The sequence below is a fragment of the Lates calcarifer genome, linkage group LG20 (assembly GCF_001640805.2).
Source record: "Lates calcarifer isolate ASB-BC8 linkage group LG20, TLL_Latcal_v3, whole genome shotgun sequence".
NCBI lineage: Eukaryota > Metazoa > Chordata > Actinopteri > Centropomidae > Lates > Lates calcarifer.
The window spans coordinates 18,239,521-18,255,569 of NC_066852.1; the positions used below are offsets into that span (position 1 = coordinate 18,239,521).

General features: G+C 41.8%; 1 protein-coding gene across 2 annotated transcripts in view; it reads right to left on the reverse strand.

Annotated features, from left to right (window-relative positions):
- aff4 (AF4/FMR2 family, member 4) overlaps nt 1–16,049 on the reverse strand; it is a 29,745-nt gene that overhangs the window by 6,354 nt on the left and 7,342 nt on the right. The window contains exons 1-15 of one of the 2 annotated variants that reach the window (XM_018691484.2): nt 14,615–14,983; nt 10,313–10,442; nt 6,301–7,104; nt 5,887–5,925; nt 5,611–5,697; nt 5,257–5,284; nt 5,077–5,140; nt 4,742–4,834; nt 3,905–4,049; nt 2,881–3,640; nt 2,545–2,696; nt 1,840–1,925; nt 1,277–1,511; nt 691–788; nt 206–269 (exon numbers count right to left, since the gene is read on the reverse strand). In XM_018691484.2, coding sequence (XP_018547000.1) covers nt 206–269; nt 691–788; nt 1,277–1,511; nt 1,840–1,925; nt 2,545–2,696; nt 2,881–3,640; nt 3,905–4,049; nt 4,742–4,834; nt 5,077–5,140; nt 5,257–5,284; nt 5,611–5,697; nt 5,887–5,925; nt 6,301–7,104; nt 10,313–10,442; nt 14,615–14,631 — 2,802 coding nt within the window. In that variant the 5' untranslated portion in view covers nt 14,632–14,983. Of the gene's footprint in view, nt 1–205; nt 270–690; nt 789–1,276; nt 1,512–1,839; nt 1,926–2,544; nt 2,697–2,880; nt 3,641–3,904; nt 4,050–4,741; nt 4,835–5,076; nt 5,141–5,256; nt 5,285–5,610; nt 5,698–5,886; nt 5,926–6,300; nt 7,105–10,312; nt 10,443–14,614; nt 14,984–16,049 lie in introns of those variants that run through there. The other variant, XM_018691485.2, reaches the window with a different exon arrangement.

The following is a 16,049-nucleotide window of genomic DNA, read 5'->3' on the forward strand; positions in this document are numbered from 1 at the left end:
TGTGAGAACACACGGGGGGGGACAAAGGGCCATAGAAACTGAGGTACATTTCCTAGTCAAGTCAGCATTAAGCTCCATGCAAAATCTCACCAGGGTGTGTTTGGCTTTACATTAGGCTTTGTTGTTTTCTACTCCTCCCATGCTGCAGCTGATACCATGACATCTCAATTACACATGTAAATAGCCTTAAGGCTCTCACTCTTACCAGTGCATCTGCATTGTGTTTGAGTTTCTTGGCCTCTTGTAAGTAGTGATCAGCAGAATGGACCCTGAAACAAAGATGAAGATGTTAAATAAATCTGATTACTTCTCTGAAATATATTTTAAAAAGCCCAGCCATTTAACAAATACTTTCATGAAACTGCCCAGAATCTGAAAAGTGCACATAAAAACATTTCTCATCTCCTTAATCATTGATTCTTCCTTTACATAGAACCATTGAAAAAAAGACACAAAAATAAGAAGCAAGACTATGTTGTTTCTTTACTAGCGTGAAAAGGACAGAGATTCCCAGCAGAGACCCTTTTAAAATGGAAATTTACATCATCTTTCCTGCATGCAGGCACATCTATTCATGACCTCCCCAACCCTCTACAGCTTTACGCATCAAAGGCAACCCTAGATCCCCACAGCAGTTCTTTCTGCATGTCCCACTGTGGGGTTATCCACAGTGGAAAGAGCTCCTCTTACCTGTCCTCAAACACCAGCTTGGATCTCTGAGACTTGGAGCCGTCCGTTGAGAGCGGTGGCACAGCCAGCTGGTTATCGCAGGCCTTTGAGGATTTCTCCTGTAGAGACAGCAAGCGAGAGAGGGAATAAAGTTTCAGGAAAAAAAGGGGGGGCCTGGTGTTTGAAGTGGAGGATAAAATGGAGAAAAGGGTGACTGTGAAATAGTCAGAGGGTTGAAATATACTGCTGTCTTTGGATATTGGACGTATACAACATATTGACCAAAATAATTCCATAACTAGCTGCTGGGTAGACACAGGGTAAATACTTATTATACTCATACTCATCATCATGTTTAAATGTTATGCGCAAACATACACCTGAAGCATATACACCGAAACCCATCAAGCTATGTTCGCAACCTTCTCCCCACAACTTCTTTTCATGCTTGCTTTGTTATGTTATTTGAGTGCCCCCCCCCGGTAAACATAATGCACAGTTGGCAAACATGATGAAAGACTGCGCTCGTGCTTCACAGCCTCCAAAGCGTTTGCCAGGTATTCACAGGGACAGCAAATGCCCTGCGGTAAGGTTACCCCGCACCCACCTTGCCGTCGCGTGTGCTGCGTCCCTTGTCCTCTCCTTTTCTGTGTTTGGAGGTGGAGCTGCCCTTGGTGCTGTGGCTCCCCTCCTTTCCACTTCCGGTCCCGCTGGACAAAGAGGTGGATGACTGGCTGACTGTCCTCTTCCGACTCGGATGCTCTGCCTTGGGCGTCCGCTGCAGACCTGACATGGAAGGAGAGGGGACCGGCTCCTCTTTCTTCTCCAATGACCTCTTAGACCTGAATGGATATGAATCAATATTGTTGTTATTAAAATGATTAACATTCCAAGTAATTCAACACTAACAATATAGCAGAGATGTCAATGGAAAAAAGGTTAACAGGTGCAGCTTAAAGAGACTGCAATGTAATAAACAAGCTGTGTCACTGAGCTATTACACTTCGATTTTATGACTCTCATCAGAGTTTATTGGGTTTATTTTGCGAATTATAAGAATAAAGAAGACATCTGGCAAGAACTACTGTCACATCAAGTATGCCAAGTGTTCCTGGTGTGCAGAAGGGTTTACTGTGAATGACAACCTGGAGGAAAAGGAAGAATACTCACTCTTTACTGCTGTTTTTATGATTAGATAGAGACTTCTCCTCCAGCTTGCATCGCTTGCTCTCTGGCTTGGTGCCATCTTCATCATTCTAAAGATACAAAGATCACAGAAAATTAAAAGCAAAGACACATTAAAAGGATACTCAAGATTTATAGGTGTGTGTAAAATGCCTCCGTAGGACCTAATCTGTAGACGTATAGAAAATTGCAGCCAAGCATTTAAACTCTCAGGAGGCACAGTACAACCCTCTGCTAGTGCGCAGTGTTCTTCAACATCGCTGTTACACGTGGAAACATCAAATGAATTCTGAACCTCTTTCCCTGGTAGCTTCACAGCTAAAAAAAAAAGCCATAGCCATTTTTTTATAAAAAAAAAAAAAAAAAAGGCACAATCATCTAATGGCAAAAATTCCAGGTCTGGATCATCACCAAATTTGAATCAATTGTTCCTTGGCTCAAAGCAGTTTCTTGCTTTGATGGAAATTTGTTTGCAGTTTACTGTAAGACATTTCCTGCTGGCAGAAGATGCTATCCCAAGTTTACAACTTCCTTCAAAATAAATCACCATTCAAGATGCAAGGTCATACATAAAACATAACTGTTTCGGATAACTGGAAAAACATTCTGTGATGTTTACGTGAAAGGAACATTTTATATTGACATTTTACCCTCCTTAAAGCAAGAAATAAAATCAAATGGATCCTCTACCTTGTGTTTCCTCTTAGCCTTGCTAGAGCTCTTCTCAGAGTTCTGCTTGCTGAAGTCTTTGCTGTCCCTGTCTAGAGAGTCATCCCTCTCCACTTTTATCTCTGCAGGCTCCTTGTAGGGCCGCCCTGGGATCCTGGACAGCAAACTGAGATCTGCAGGAAATAAGAAGGGAAGGGAAGGGTGATGCATGGTTTAACTTGGTAGTTAAAAAGTAAAGAGAAGCTTCAGGAGTGTACACTCCATCTACATGAGTGTAAAACAAATGCACAGAGTGAAGTGAGTATTTGCATTGCATTATTCTAAGACTTCTGATCCTTATGAGCAGTGTCAACTGACCTATCTTCACTAGTAAAACCTGCTGCTGAGGCGGCCTGGCAGGGTAGCGCTCCTCAGGGTCGCTCAGTGGAGACAACAGCTCTTTCTCTTCCATCGGAGAAAAAACACACACAGGCGTCCTGATGCTCTCTGTGTACTTGGGCGTCTGTGACGAGGACGGGATGCTGTCGTTCCCCTCGGAGTCGGACGACGAAGACTCCGTGTCGACAAACTCGCGAGACTTCTGCTGTGAAGTCTTCGTGGGTGCCTTGGCCTTGCGTTTATCTGTAGTTGTGGTGACAGCGGCGGTGGTAGGCCTCGGAGAGGATTTGGGTTCTTTTTTAATGCTTGGTTTGCGGGAACCCTTAGTAGCGGCTTTGGGCCGATGAGGAGGTATCTCTGGAGCCGGCTCGCTCTCCACCCGCAGACCTCCCTTGGGTTCCTCCACCACTGGGGGCTTCTCAGACTTTTTGGGCTGTTTTTTACCCACGCGGATTCGAGGATTAGCACCACCCTCGCTCTGGGCAGGGGATTTTTGCCGGCCACGGCCACCCTCTGTGCCCTTTTGCGCTGCCCGTAGGTCCCTACTTGGGGTGGGTGCCACTGAGTCTTTTGACCCCCCTCCCTGGCTACCATAGCCGCGTCCTGAGCTGTTCTCTCTGCCCTCTTTCTTGCACTTGGTTGGAACATTACTGTTGTCAACTGGAGAAGCTGGGGAGAACTGCTTGGCCTTCTTGAACCAGTTGTCCAGCTGCCACTTGTTGGCCATGGGTTGTTCAGGCTGAATGGGTGCAGAAGAACAGGCAGAGAAAAGAAACTGCCTTGGTGAGCAAAAATCATGTATGAAACAAAGTCAATCATAGAAAAATCTAAAAATAAATATGGCATTTTGGGCAGAAGAAAGAACAATGTCTCAAAATTATCTCAACCCAAAATACAGGTGGACATAACAATAGTTAGTGCCACTGAAAAAAAGATTATTACAGGGCCTAATTAATATTAAGCAGCACTATAGCTTTGTACAAAGTTACAGTTAAATCATTACTTCAGGAGAGGCAGGCCGTGGGTGCTCGTTGGCTTCGCTGTCCGTCGTGCTGCTTTCACTCTCACTGTCGGAGCCTGAGCTGCTCTCGGAGCCGCTGTGGCTGCTGGAGTCATCCCTCGATTGCTCCGCTCCTTCACTGTTATTGCTGTTGTTACAGGAAGAGGGAGTCAGATAATATTATATTGTGTGCAAAACAGTTACAATGCACTTTCAGTCATGTTTTGATCAACTCAATATTAAACAGCACATTTTCTATCAGGGGAAACATTCAAGAGATCCCACACAATTCTACACAGACACCCTGTCAAACCACCTACTGCAGCAACAAGGACCCACTTTCTAAAACTGTCAACATATGCAAATTGCTGACTTCATTTTTCACACTTAAGGTCCCTCGACAGCTATGGAGAAAGCCTCTAAACTCTACTTCTGATCAAACAAAAAACCTACAGTCTAAAACTTTGTATAGTTTTTCAAAGGGCAGCAGACTTTGAAACACTATTGTCTTTCTTTAATATATTCCCATTCTTATGATAAAAAAAGGACACAACAGTTAAACATAAGCTGATTGATTATTTGATATATATAAGCAGATCCACTGTCAATATAAGATAATCCAATATCCCTACAATACTACTATCCTTTCCATTTTTACAGTGGGTGGTATGTTACCTACCAGTGCAACATCTCTATCAAGATGAGCAACAGAATGTAATAAGCACCACTTAATAAAATTAAAGCCAAAATACCACTGCAGCCTCAAAACTTTAAACTGTCATAACAAAAACTCAGCATTTAAATTTCTCAAAAGTGAATTTACTATGCTCTGTGCTTTACCTTGCTGACGTGTTCCTTGAGGCATTCTTGGCAGAGTCCTGTTCTACATCACTATCTTCGCTGCTGCTTAGCTTCAGGTCATCCTCCAGCATACTGAGATACAGGAACGAAACATAATTAAATCTTTGTATTTTATTAGAGCAGAGTAACTACTGCAGGTCAGGAGTGCTGGATGCGTCTACATAGAGAGGCCAGATATGCATGTCTGGTTACGTGAGGTTTCTTTCCTCATCATAAATATTTGTTTTAATATCCTGCTCTCTGGTGTCTGAATCAATACTAGGAAAAACAGTGGATGAAAGAGGTGGTAAAGAGGAAACGGATGAAGTACTTACGTGGGCTGGTCATCGCAAGCTTTGGACTGGTGGCTGCTGGAGCTCTTGGAAGAACTGCCTCGCTCTAAGAAACACACAAAAATATTAATGAGAAAAATGTAAACATATGTGCTGTAAACATATTTTTGGGAAACACTTGTGTGTGTCAAAGTTTGGATCTGTGATGTGTGCAATACTCACTGTGTCCACTTGGAAAAGGATGAGAGTCCTGAAGTAAAAAAATAATAATAATAAATTCATGAATCTGTTTGTTTTTTCATCCTTCAGAAATTTAATAACAGTTTAAGAATAAGTGAAATTAATCAATGAGGGTTTTTCCTTCCTGTGTTTGTGGGAATGCATGTTTACATACACATTAATGAAAAAAAAACAAAACTGGCTGTGAGTACTTTACATATTTATCAATAATAAATTCCATCTCTATATATATTTCTGCATTGGCTGTGAAAGAAACAAATAGTTAAGCCTCATTAACTCATCATGACACAATCATTTGAATCAAACTGTCAACACAGGCACTGGTGCAATGCTGACCTTGGTAGGGAATGGAAACTTGGAGGGCTCTGTTTTGCAGGGGGTGTGGATGGCTGTCAGTGGAGGGGGCCACGACTGAGTCATTTCCTGAAAGAAAGTGGAAAATAGAAAAAACACGCACACACACACAGAGGGAAAAATGTGCAAATGAGTTGTAAGGTGTGAGTAATCCAAAATGCTCTTTCACTGACTTGAGGCAGTGAATTTTCTGAATACCCATGATGAACTGCTCGCCTCAGAGAGAGAGCTTAGTGCAAAACATCATCTTGTACCTACCTTCAGAATTTCATCGACACAGTTGGCGTCACCGGAGCCCTAAAGACAGAAACATCATGCTCAGCACATGGGCTCATAAACAACATGATGTCAGTGCAGCAGGTGAGGGGTGGCTTCCATTTTGAGTACCATGAGTCATTCTATATGCGTTTTATGAGAACTATGAGTTCACTCAAACCAGACCATGTGTATTAGGTTGTGAGGTTATTTAATACAGTTATTACATCATTATGAATGTATGCACCATACATAAACAGTGCTCTTCTTCTATTCATCATACAACCTCCACTACTTTAGATTTATATCGTAAGTGCCACATAAATACACAGTACGCCCTTGTGGTGAACATAGGCTGCAGGATTTAGAATACATTAAAAATAGAATGAAATTGAAGGCCTGTAGATGAAGCCTTACCTCCACAGGTTGTGAGGGGATCTTGAGTTTGGAAAGTGAGGCTTTGCTGTTGGACTTCATCTCTCCCATGGTGCTGCTGTGCGACTGTCCGCTATAGCTTTCTGCTTGCGAGCTCTTGGGTTCTGCCGTTTCTTGGCCGTCCATAGGCCGCACATAGGCCGTGGGTTTCTGCTGCATGGAGCCGGGCTTGGACATGAGAGATGGGGGAAAGGCCTGACTCGAGTGCTGTCCACTGGTGAAAGAGGTGTGAACCCTTGAGGGAGAGTCCCAGTTGGCCTCTCTGTCTCGCGGGGACTTGGAGCGGTACCGCTCCTTGCTGTGATGCTGCTCAGCAGACAAGGAGCTCCGTGAGTGGCTGTTGCTGCTAGAGGAACTTAGAGAGCCCTTGGCTGGACTCGATGTGTGTGACTTTGAGTGCTCTGACCCTACGCTGTGTTTACTTGATTTCTTTTCCCGCACCTCTCCTCCGTGTCTTTGGCTACTGCTGCTGCCGCTACTGCCTCCGTTGCCCCTCTGGCTGCCGTGCCCCCCCTGGAGTCCTGAGCGTTTCTGGGACTGGGATGAAGATCCACCTGGCGCGGGACCAACGGGAGTCCACTTACTGCTCTGGCTGCTGCCACCGCTACTGACGCCGCGCTGGTCCCCGCCAAACAAAGGTGCGCCTGATTTCTCCTCAGAGGAAGACGAGCTGTTAGAAGGTTTACCGCCAAGCTTTGGGAGTGTGTCACCAATCGGTTCTTTCATCTCGTCGTAATTGCCCAGCATGCTCTGAATACGGCTGGACAGTTTATCTTCCTTGCTGGACTGGAGAGAGAAGTAGAGGATGGGAAAAGGAGAGGTTGGGCAGAGGACAGTGTGATGATGAAGAAAAAAAACAGAAAAAGGATAGTCACAGAGAGGGAAGAGACAGAAAATAAATGAGAGAAAAATGAACAGAGGGACAGCAGAAAGGAGAGAAGAGTGGGGAGAAAAAAAAACAGTCATTATGGGCACAAGTTCAGCACTTGGGTTAACTGCTTTCAATCAAAAACACTGAATATGGAGAGAAACAAAGTATAGCTCCTACATAAAAACATGCTAAATCAGTAAAACCAGCAAAATGAGATGAAACAAATTACATCTTAATCCTGTGAGTCACCAGTTCTGTATTTGAAATAATTAACAGAACATAGAGAGAGGCCTAATCAGCCAATCAAACAGTCCACACAGATCAGACCAGATCAGTCCACACCCATCTGTGTACACAGATAAGAGTCTACCCAATAGTCCCAACACAGAGGTTAATCAATCACTTTGAGGCCACAGGTTCCAGCCAACCTGTTTGCAATCTGCCCGTGACAAGAGTCTGTGCAGAATATCCAGTTTCACATGTGGCCTCAGACCTCGGTTTTATTTGACAGATTCACACAGAAGGTGAGGAAATGCAAGCCGTTATCTGCTGGCAGGAAATGTAACTAGCTTGGTCATAATGTGCTCTCCACTACCTCCTGCTAAGCACGGCCTGGCTCACATGTGTGCAGCTGGTGAACTGTAGCAATATGCATTTTCTTAGGGGAGGCCGGTTTCACTTTGTAGTCCGAGCACAAATTACATGTTTTATTATGACTGTATCAAACCTCCAGTGGAACAGTACACATTCTACCATTGTTTTTTTTTTAATTATTATAAGTATTCAGTACGAGTATTTCCAAAGGCTGATGTAATGGTTTATCACATATACTGATGTTGGCATGTACTTTGGCTGGGAATGCTTAAAAGAAAGACTAAACAGAAAGTGCTTGAGGTAAATTAGGAACAGCTGAATCATTACACAGTTTGTTCAACAAACTCACTGTTTACAAAGACATTGATTTCAACACTGCAATGTGTTGGCAGAATAAAACCATTCTGTAAAGACAAGAACGTTGTATTGTACTGTAAATATTGTATTACATGCACAATATATACACACTGTGCTGTACACTGTGTAGTGTATTGCATATCTGTAACAAAAATCCTGTCTCAGAATCTCTCTTTCGCTCTTTTCATCCATAGAAACTTTCTCAGGAACCTTTTTAGGAACTCAGGAACTTTACCTCCATGTTGGCTAGAGAGACATTGTTCCAAGTTTTGGTTCCGGCACCACAAAAAAGCCTCCGGTCCTGAGGCAGTACTTTCCTGCCAGCCAGGAACTATCCTTACAAACATCACTTCAAACATTGCATTTCAACAACAGAAAAAAACAGAACAGAAACAGAAAAAAAACACGGATTGCCATCTCTTGCTAATTTTCTCCCGCTATTTTTTCACACGCAAAAATGAAACCATGTCATCAGTTCTTAAACTGTCTTATTTGCCTAGTCTTTGTGCTTCTTATGATACAGTCAAAAAGCATAAAAGCATAAATGTGCTCAACTAACTTTTGATTTCCTGAGTTCTGAACTTTGCTTGGTTTCTGGAGCTAGTTAAATCTTGGCACAATTTGGTTAAAAGGGCCTATTTGATGATAATAATTCAATAAATAATTTTGTGCTCTTGATTCTGTGCAGCTAAGTTACAAGTGCGTGAACTCTGCACCATAAAAATGTTACTGCTCTGCTGGTCTACATCTGGGAGGCCACAGCTGCAGCTGCGCGCACACATGGCCTTTAATGCAGAACACAGTAAACTTCCACTTAGCGGAGCATGACAGAGAGGGAAAAAAAGAAGTCAAACTGAGGCTTACATAAGACTCAGGCAAGCAGGAGACAAGAGGTAAAAAGTGTAGAAAAGCCAGTGACTTAAACAGTTGGCTATTTTTCCAACATGTCACCTCCTTTTTTTGTTAAATCAGTTTCTAAAAACATGAGAACCAACACGTACAACAGAATTATTTGCTACAAATGCCGTTCTTCCTCTGAAAAGGTCAAGGACTTCTCCTTCTCCAATGTCAGCTTTTTACCTTTCACTTTGTTGTGGTCCAAAACACACAGGCCAGCACTCATCACTCACCTCCGGTACCCTTTCTATCCCCAACCTGTCAGGACACATTCCTCACTGCTGCTTTGATGGCTAGCTTTAGCTAAGGAGAGGAGCCACTTAGCCCTGCTCAAATCTGGTTAGTGGCAAAGATTAGACCAGTACAGAGAACTCAAATCCTCTTTACAATTATACTGGCTGGGCAGGAGCTGGGGAGCTGGCTGGCCTACATCTATATATGTGTCTGTGAGCATAGGATGAAGGCGCAGGAAGAGCAGGAGGAGGGGAAGCTGGTGGGTTCCTCCATTTACCCTCTACAGCTGCACTACAAAACAGCTAAGCAAGAACAGGTGTTGTCAATTCAACCGACTCATTGTGTATTTTCTGCAGAGTTAGTCAACAGCTGACTATCTGACAACAAACGATCATCTAATTCAAGCATCTGATACTGTTATCCCATTATCAACACAACCACATACTGTGCTACATGCATGTTGTTAAAATCTGTGTGAGATCATCTCAATTAAAAGAAGGTGGACTCTCATTGTAAGAGGGTCTTGTTCAGACAACCTGTATGGATATTAAAGCACATCTTGCCCTATTTAGCTTTCACCACACCAACAGTAAACAAAACTCAGACTGCAGGAAGGTCATTGTAAAAAAACAACAAAAAACCCCAAATCGCACTATTCATTCATTAGACAGCAACAAAATCTTTTTCTTAAGTCTAGTAAAAGGTAGGTATTTTCATGGGATTAACTAACTGCCTTAACAACTAAAAGATTTTTTTCAGACTGAAGCAATGTAATAAATACTATACAAAACGTGAACACACACCTGTTGGAAGACACCAAAAAAAAAAAAAAAGAAGAGGGTTTCCTTTTTTCCACGGAAGCCTGAAGCTAAGCATTCCTCTCAGCAGAGGCACAGACGTGAGTGACGACAATGCTGTGTTGACATGAATGCTCCTGGTAGCATGGTATGTTCAGTGCTCACTTCCTGTCACTGTTGCAAATTCCTCTAAACTGACTAATTGATCGCATGCCCAAGGTGAGCGGGAGGTAAATAAACTTACCACTTTGTAAGGTTCAGGAAAGAGAGGTGAATTTGCTGGAAAAGCCTCTCCTCCTCCCTGCTGGATTTCTTGATTTCTCCTTTCTCTTTCTTTCATTCGGAGCACATTCCGGTCCTCACGGTTCATGTTGCTGATGGCACACAAGCACAACAACAAAAAAGTCAACATAAAAAAACATGTAGCAGAGGGAAAATAAAGTGACTTCTCATCACATGGCTTCACAAGGATGGATAGGAAAGAAGCAGACGGTCATAGAGGAAACACCTGACGAGTCTGTGAGAATTTACCTAAAACTAAGTCTCGGTCAGAAGTGAAGCAGCATAACGAAACACCATCAGCCCTTCAGTTGTCTTTTTTATGCTATGATAATTCTGTTCTTAGAATAATACCAACAAGCTCAAGTTTCCAACTGTTCACTGCAAATCATACTGTCAGGCTGCCACCACCTACTCTCTACTCTGAGTCGCAGTTTTTTGGGTAAACCACAAATAGCACTATCATTAGTGAAACCCCACACATCATAAACAGGGGGCATCACAGAGATGACCTGTGGAGAAAGTAGTCTCTAATAGGCTTAGGCTAGTCTAGACACTATGCCGCAGCCTACTTCTCTTGCAAATAATCTCCTTGCACAGATGGTCAGTGTAAATTTGTACCCCATCTGAAACAATTAATAGCGATTTTTCAATATTCTTGTGCTATGGCAGGTTTATTCAATACAATCTGCACAGCTGCTACCTCACCAACTACAGTAATCAAACAGAAAAGTATTTGGAATTGACTTTAAAAGCATCCTGGACGCTCATTGACACCATCTGCAAAGAACAGAAAAGTCTTCTCAGGAATAGCATGAAGGCAAATGCACAGTGTAATCAGGATTAAGTAATATCCCACTGCTATCAAACTGCTGCTTCAAGCCACTGACTCCACCACGGTTAGCTAAACATACATCTGTGCCCTTATTGTCTGTCTGAGCATAATATTTGTAGTGCAAACATAAAAGTAGAGAGCTATTTTAGGGCAGCGTCCTCATAAATGGATGTATGGATTGACACCAGGGGGACAAACAACGCCAACAGCATGAACATTAAATACAACTGTGTATACTGTTTAAGCACTGAGATAAAAATGTTCTGCTGTCTGCCACCTGGAATTTCAAAATACAGACATTTGAACAGAACAAGTGTGCGTTCATTAGGAACAGCCACCCTGACAAAGAACAAAATGTGTCTGCTGTGCACCTTGTTTAACAGAAAGCAACTACAGAGCTTTGAAACTAGAAAGAAGCAAATTATCAGCCAGGCGTGTCGCCTCTTGCTCTAAGCCGAAAGCTTCAGGCTCTGCCAGTGACAACAGTGATTTTAAGGCTGTTGACAGAGTGTGATTATGCATCAACCACACGGCCCCCTCCTAGATTATAAACACAACACACAAGGGTGTTTTTCAATCCTTACTAAGTATGACTGAAAAGATGAAAAGAAGCAGATGGGAAACGGATTCTAGAGTAGGGGGGGGGGGGAAACACTACACACAGGGAAGTCAAACAAAACTAAGATAGATAAACTACATTGCATATATGGGATGATGACAGGTTCCTAGAAGAATTCACACAGCTCCCACATAAAAAGTCCACCAACGCATATCGCCACCACATCAGTCGACCAATCAGCAGGTAGTGTCGTAGACTAAATCTTACCAGCACTTCAGCAAAACAGTTCAAACTTTTTTACAACATCAGACAGAAAGCTTACCAGTAATTTCCCAACTAACCTCTTTAGTAAGCCTTTGCCCGTTTTACATCATCAACACCACCAAACTACAGTATGAGTCATTACATATAACAGACAAGGTGATTTACATACTATCACTGGGCTACATTACACAAAAGCTCAGGAAGTGATCAAGGCCATATGAGACACTATTACTCTTATCAGCAGATGTGTAAAGTGAAGAAAAAAACATTGTTTGGGTGTATCCATCACACAAACATCCATCAACACCCCACTGTTATCACCTCTGGCTTTTACATGACTTAAAGCACAGTAAAGAACCAAACCCAGACATTACACTGTCAAAAACTAAACAAGACACACTTTTGGAGTAACAATGATAACAAACCTGCAACAACTCAAGTGTCTGCTACAGCTAACAGTGTGGAAGAGTGATTCCAACCACATGCTAGTGAATTAGTCATAGCTGAGTACCAACTATCATTTGAAGGTCTTTCATGCTATAAATGCTGTAAAACTGTTCAAAGAAAAGGCCAGTTTCATGCCCTGGAAATAAAGCTCTCTACATGTTCATTGGTCAGACAAATAATGAAACTGAATGATGTGCCAAGGGTGCTTTTAGTATGCTGGTACCAAATGTACATATAAATGAGCCTTTGGATGTCAGTTTTGGAGTGGGACTGCATGTGTGAATGGGTCACTGTTAGCACGGTGCTATATGAGCTAATGCCCCAGGCCCAGAGTCGTTTGTAAACACTGCCCATGTCCATTCTGGCCAGCTAATTGACCGATCTATTGGCTTTTATTAGTTGAACAGGAGGTTACACCCTGTGACACTGTAGTAAAGCACTTAAAGGAATTGTCAATGGAAAGGCTCAGTTGCTTGTTGATAATTTCAACAATACTGGAGCATAAATGTTAGTATTTACCAGCCAACAGTCAGTTTTATTTTGTGCTATTCCAAACATCAAAATAACTTCACTGACAAGTACCTCTGCCTCTTTCAAGTAATCCGGCTTAGTGAAAATGAAAAACAAAATGCAGGCTTCCTCTCCTATGTTGTGTTTTTTTTAAAAGGTCACTCTTGTTCTCTGTGTGGGAAAAAAAACTAAGTGTGCTTTTGTTTTTGAATAAATAAAAAAGGAAGTACACCAAGTACCCGAATCAAAGAAAGACTGTAAAAAAAAGTCATGTTGGTGTTATGATGTGACTGTGTGAATATGGAGCAAACCTCTGAGATTGACCTGTTTTGAAGTTGGCTTCAGACCAGCAACAAAATTTAAACTAGGTTATGTGGAGAAGCAAACCAAAACAAAGTTCAAAAAGTTACAAGAGGACCATATGCCTTTCTGTAAATATGTCCACTCTAAAGAAGAGTTTCTGCATTAATTAGTAAGGCCAAAAAATTAAGAGATCCCTTTTGACTAACTGTAGAAATCATGTGTCTCTGAAGATAGGTAAATATGAACAGAGCTAAAGAAGGCAATAGTAGTGAAATATGACAGTGGACCTTGTTTTGCTACAGTGGACTGATATAAACCTTTTTAGTGTAGTTGGGCATAAAGAACAGTTTCTGAAACAGGTTGAAAAATGCACTTCTGTATACATCGCTGGTTTTCAACACACCAACAATATGGTGCATAGGCGCTGACATGTGCATGTGTAGCTTATTGTCAAAAAAGACAGCGTCACTGCGCGAGAACAATCTTACGCAATGGATAAGTAACTGCTGCAGCATGGTGGATGGGATGTCCCCCAGGGTGTCATAACACCCCAGAATCACTTAATGCCAAATGCCAGACAGCACGTCTACCTTAGTTTCAAATTTAATCTTTAATTTCCTAAGCTAAGTATTGGGGTTTTCCCCTTGCCCATATTGTTTTATTTCTTTGTGAGGGTTGTAGCTGAAGCGGTGGGCTCTAAAAACAAAATGTGACTCAATAACCGCAAGTTGAACCACTATCTACCTGTGGCCTTTGAGAAAACCACACACTCATGTCTAATCCCAATATCAGGACCATGTGGGATACACCTGGAGCGAAACCATAAGTTGCCAATATGGTAAGGAAGGCAAAGGAGATTGCTTCAAAACAAAGAAAATCTTGCCTAAGCAAATCTCTTCTTAGACAACATGATTCTAAATGACATTTATTATTATCAAAGAGTACCAGCCAGCTACGTCTATTGTAATCATTCAACAGTGTGTGCCAGACTGAAAAGGTCAAAGTCTGCTGGGTTGAAAAGGCAGTTCACTCTGTACCTAAATTAACCAGCTCATCTGCCTCTTTCTCAGTCACATAACAACAAAACAGCCAGGCCACGTCTTCAACACAGGCAAAAAAAAAAAAAAAAAAAAAGGGGAAGAACTGATGGTTATCTGAGCACCATGAATACAGGACTGGGCTTCTGTGACACAACCATTATGTAAAGTCAACCAAAAACATTTTAATATGACTTTGTAAAATGACTTATGTGTATATATACATAGAGTGAGACAGAAAACGAAGTGCTTTATTTCTACCAGACACCAAAGGAAATAAGTAAAGCAGCCAACTAGTTGTGCATTTCTTACCCTGACTGAGAGGCCATGGCCCCAACCACTGAAACATTGGAAGGAGGAGGGGAGGAGGGTTCAGAGGATCTCCCAGGGATTCAGAAGTACTCTCGTCATGACTTGTCAGCCTAAATTTCTGTGCCAACCTCCTTCAGTGAAGACAACCTGGCCCTTTTCTAAATGTATCTGTGGGCGTCCAGCTGGAAGAGTGTAACTACAGTTCCTTTACTCCACTCGATGGTACAGTGTATTTCCTTGGAGTGGAGACAAATCTGACTTAGGGAGGGGAGGTGACTGCTCCTTCTCGGGAGATACCATGTCCGCTAACAGCAGGGGTAGTCACATGCTAAGTGAAGTCAAGAGGCGGCCTTAACTTTTCTTTCTATCTGTGCGGTGCTGTGAGGTTAAAGCAAGCTCAGGGAGTGTAAGGGTTTGTGTTTGTGTGTGTGGTGTGTAAATGTAAACAGTGAATGTAAGAGAACAAGAGAGATCTGGCTTGTCTCCTATCCATGAGTGACTTTGTGCCAATTTTAAGATTCAGGTATGAGAAAAACTGCTCAGTGAGGAGTAGAAGAATCTTTAATCACAATTAATTAAACCTATGAATTATTGGAAAGCAGCACAGGGAAAATGAGCATAGTTTTGAGGATGAGGCATTTGTAAAAACTGTCAAAGCACTATTGCTGCACTACAAAGGCAAAACAGAGGAGTTACATAATTTGGTAAAAACAGAGTTAATAATTATCTGGCAAAGCTGAAAACCAAAATGCAGTGTCTGTACTTTGGCTGGGTGTGGTTCCTCTAATTTTAATCTGTGAATGAAAATGATCCATTTTGATGAAATGACATTTTGGTTACTCAGTCTGTTAATCCACATAAGTAAATAAGGCAGCAGCTAAATCAGTTCATGATGGAGAAGGGAACCAAAACAGATGAAGTCCTGCTAAAGCTGCCATTTCATTTTTTGGCTCTAGTGAAATTCATGTGATTTGGTGTGGTTATCTACTTTAATATAACCAATCTGAGCTGTTTTGAACATTCTTTAATATATTAAGTTGTAAATTAATATATAATATCAGCTTGACTATAGATATTAATAGTGCTTGGACAGATAGAAACTTGTGCAGAAACCAAACCCATAAACACTTCATTCCTTTAAGCTATGGACTATAAGGTAACACAAACTAGTTAAAATAGAAAAGAAAGCTGAGGGAAAACATCTTGGTTCAGTGGGAATAATTTTTAGGGGATAAATTCAGCCTAAAAACACATTAAATGAAAGCACTATATCATCTCTATCTGTTAAACAATTGCCATCCAGCCTAAAACTGTAAAACCCTTTTTCAGGGTGTTGAGGATACTTTGAGAAAAGATATAATTTAGTGCACCTTCAACTTAAACTCAAAATTAAAGTCATTAAAAATTAGATTGGTTTTAGTAAATATTAATTTAC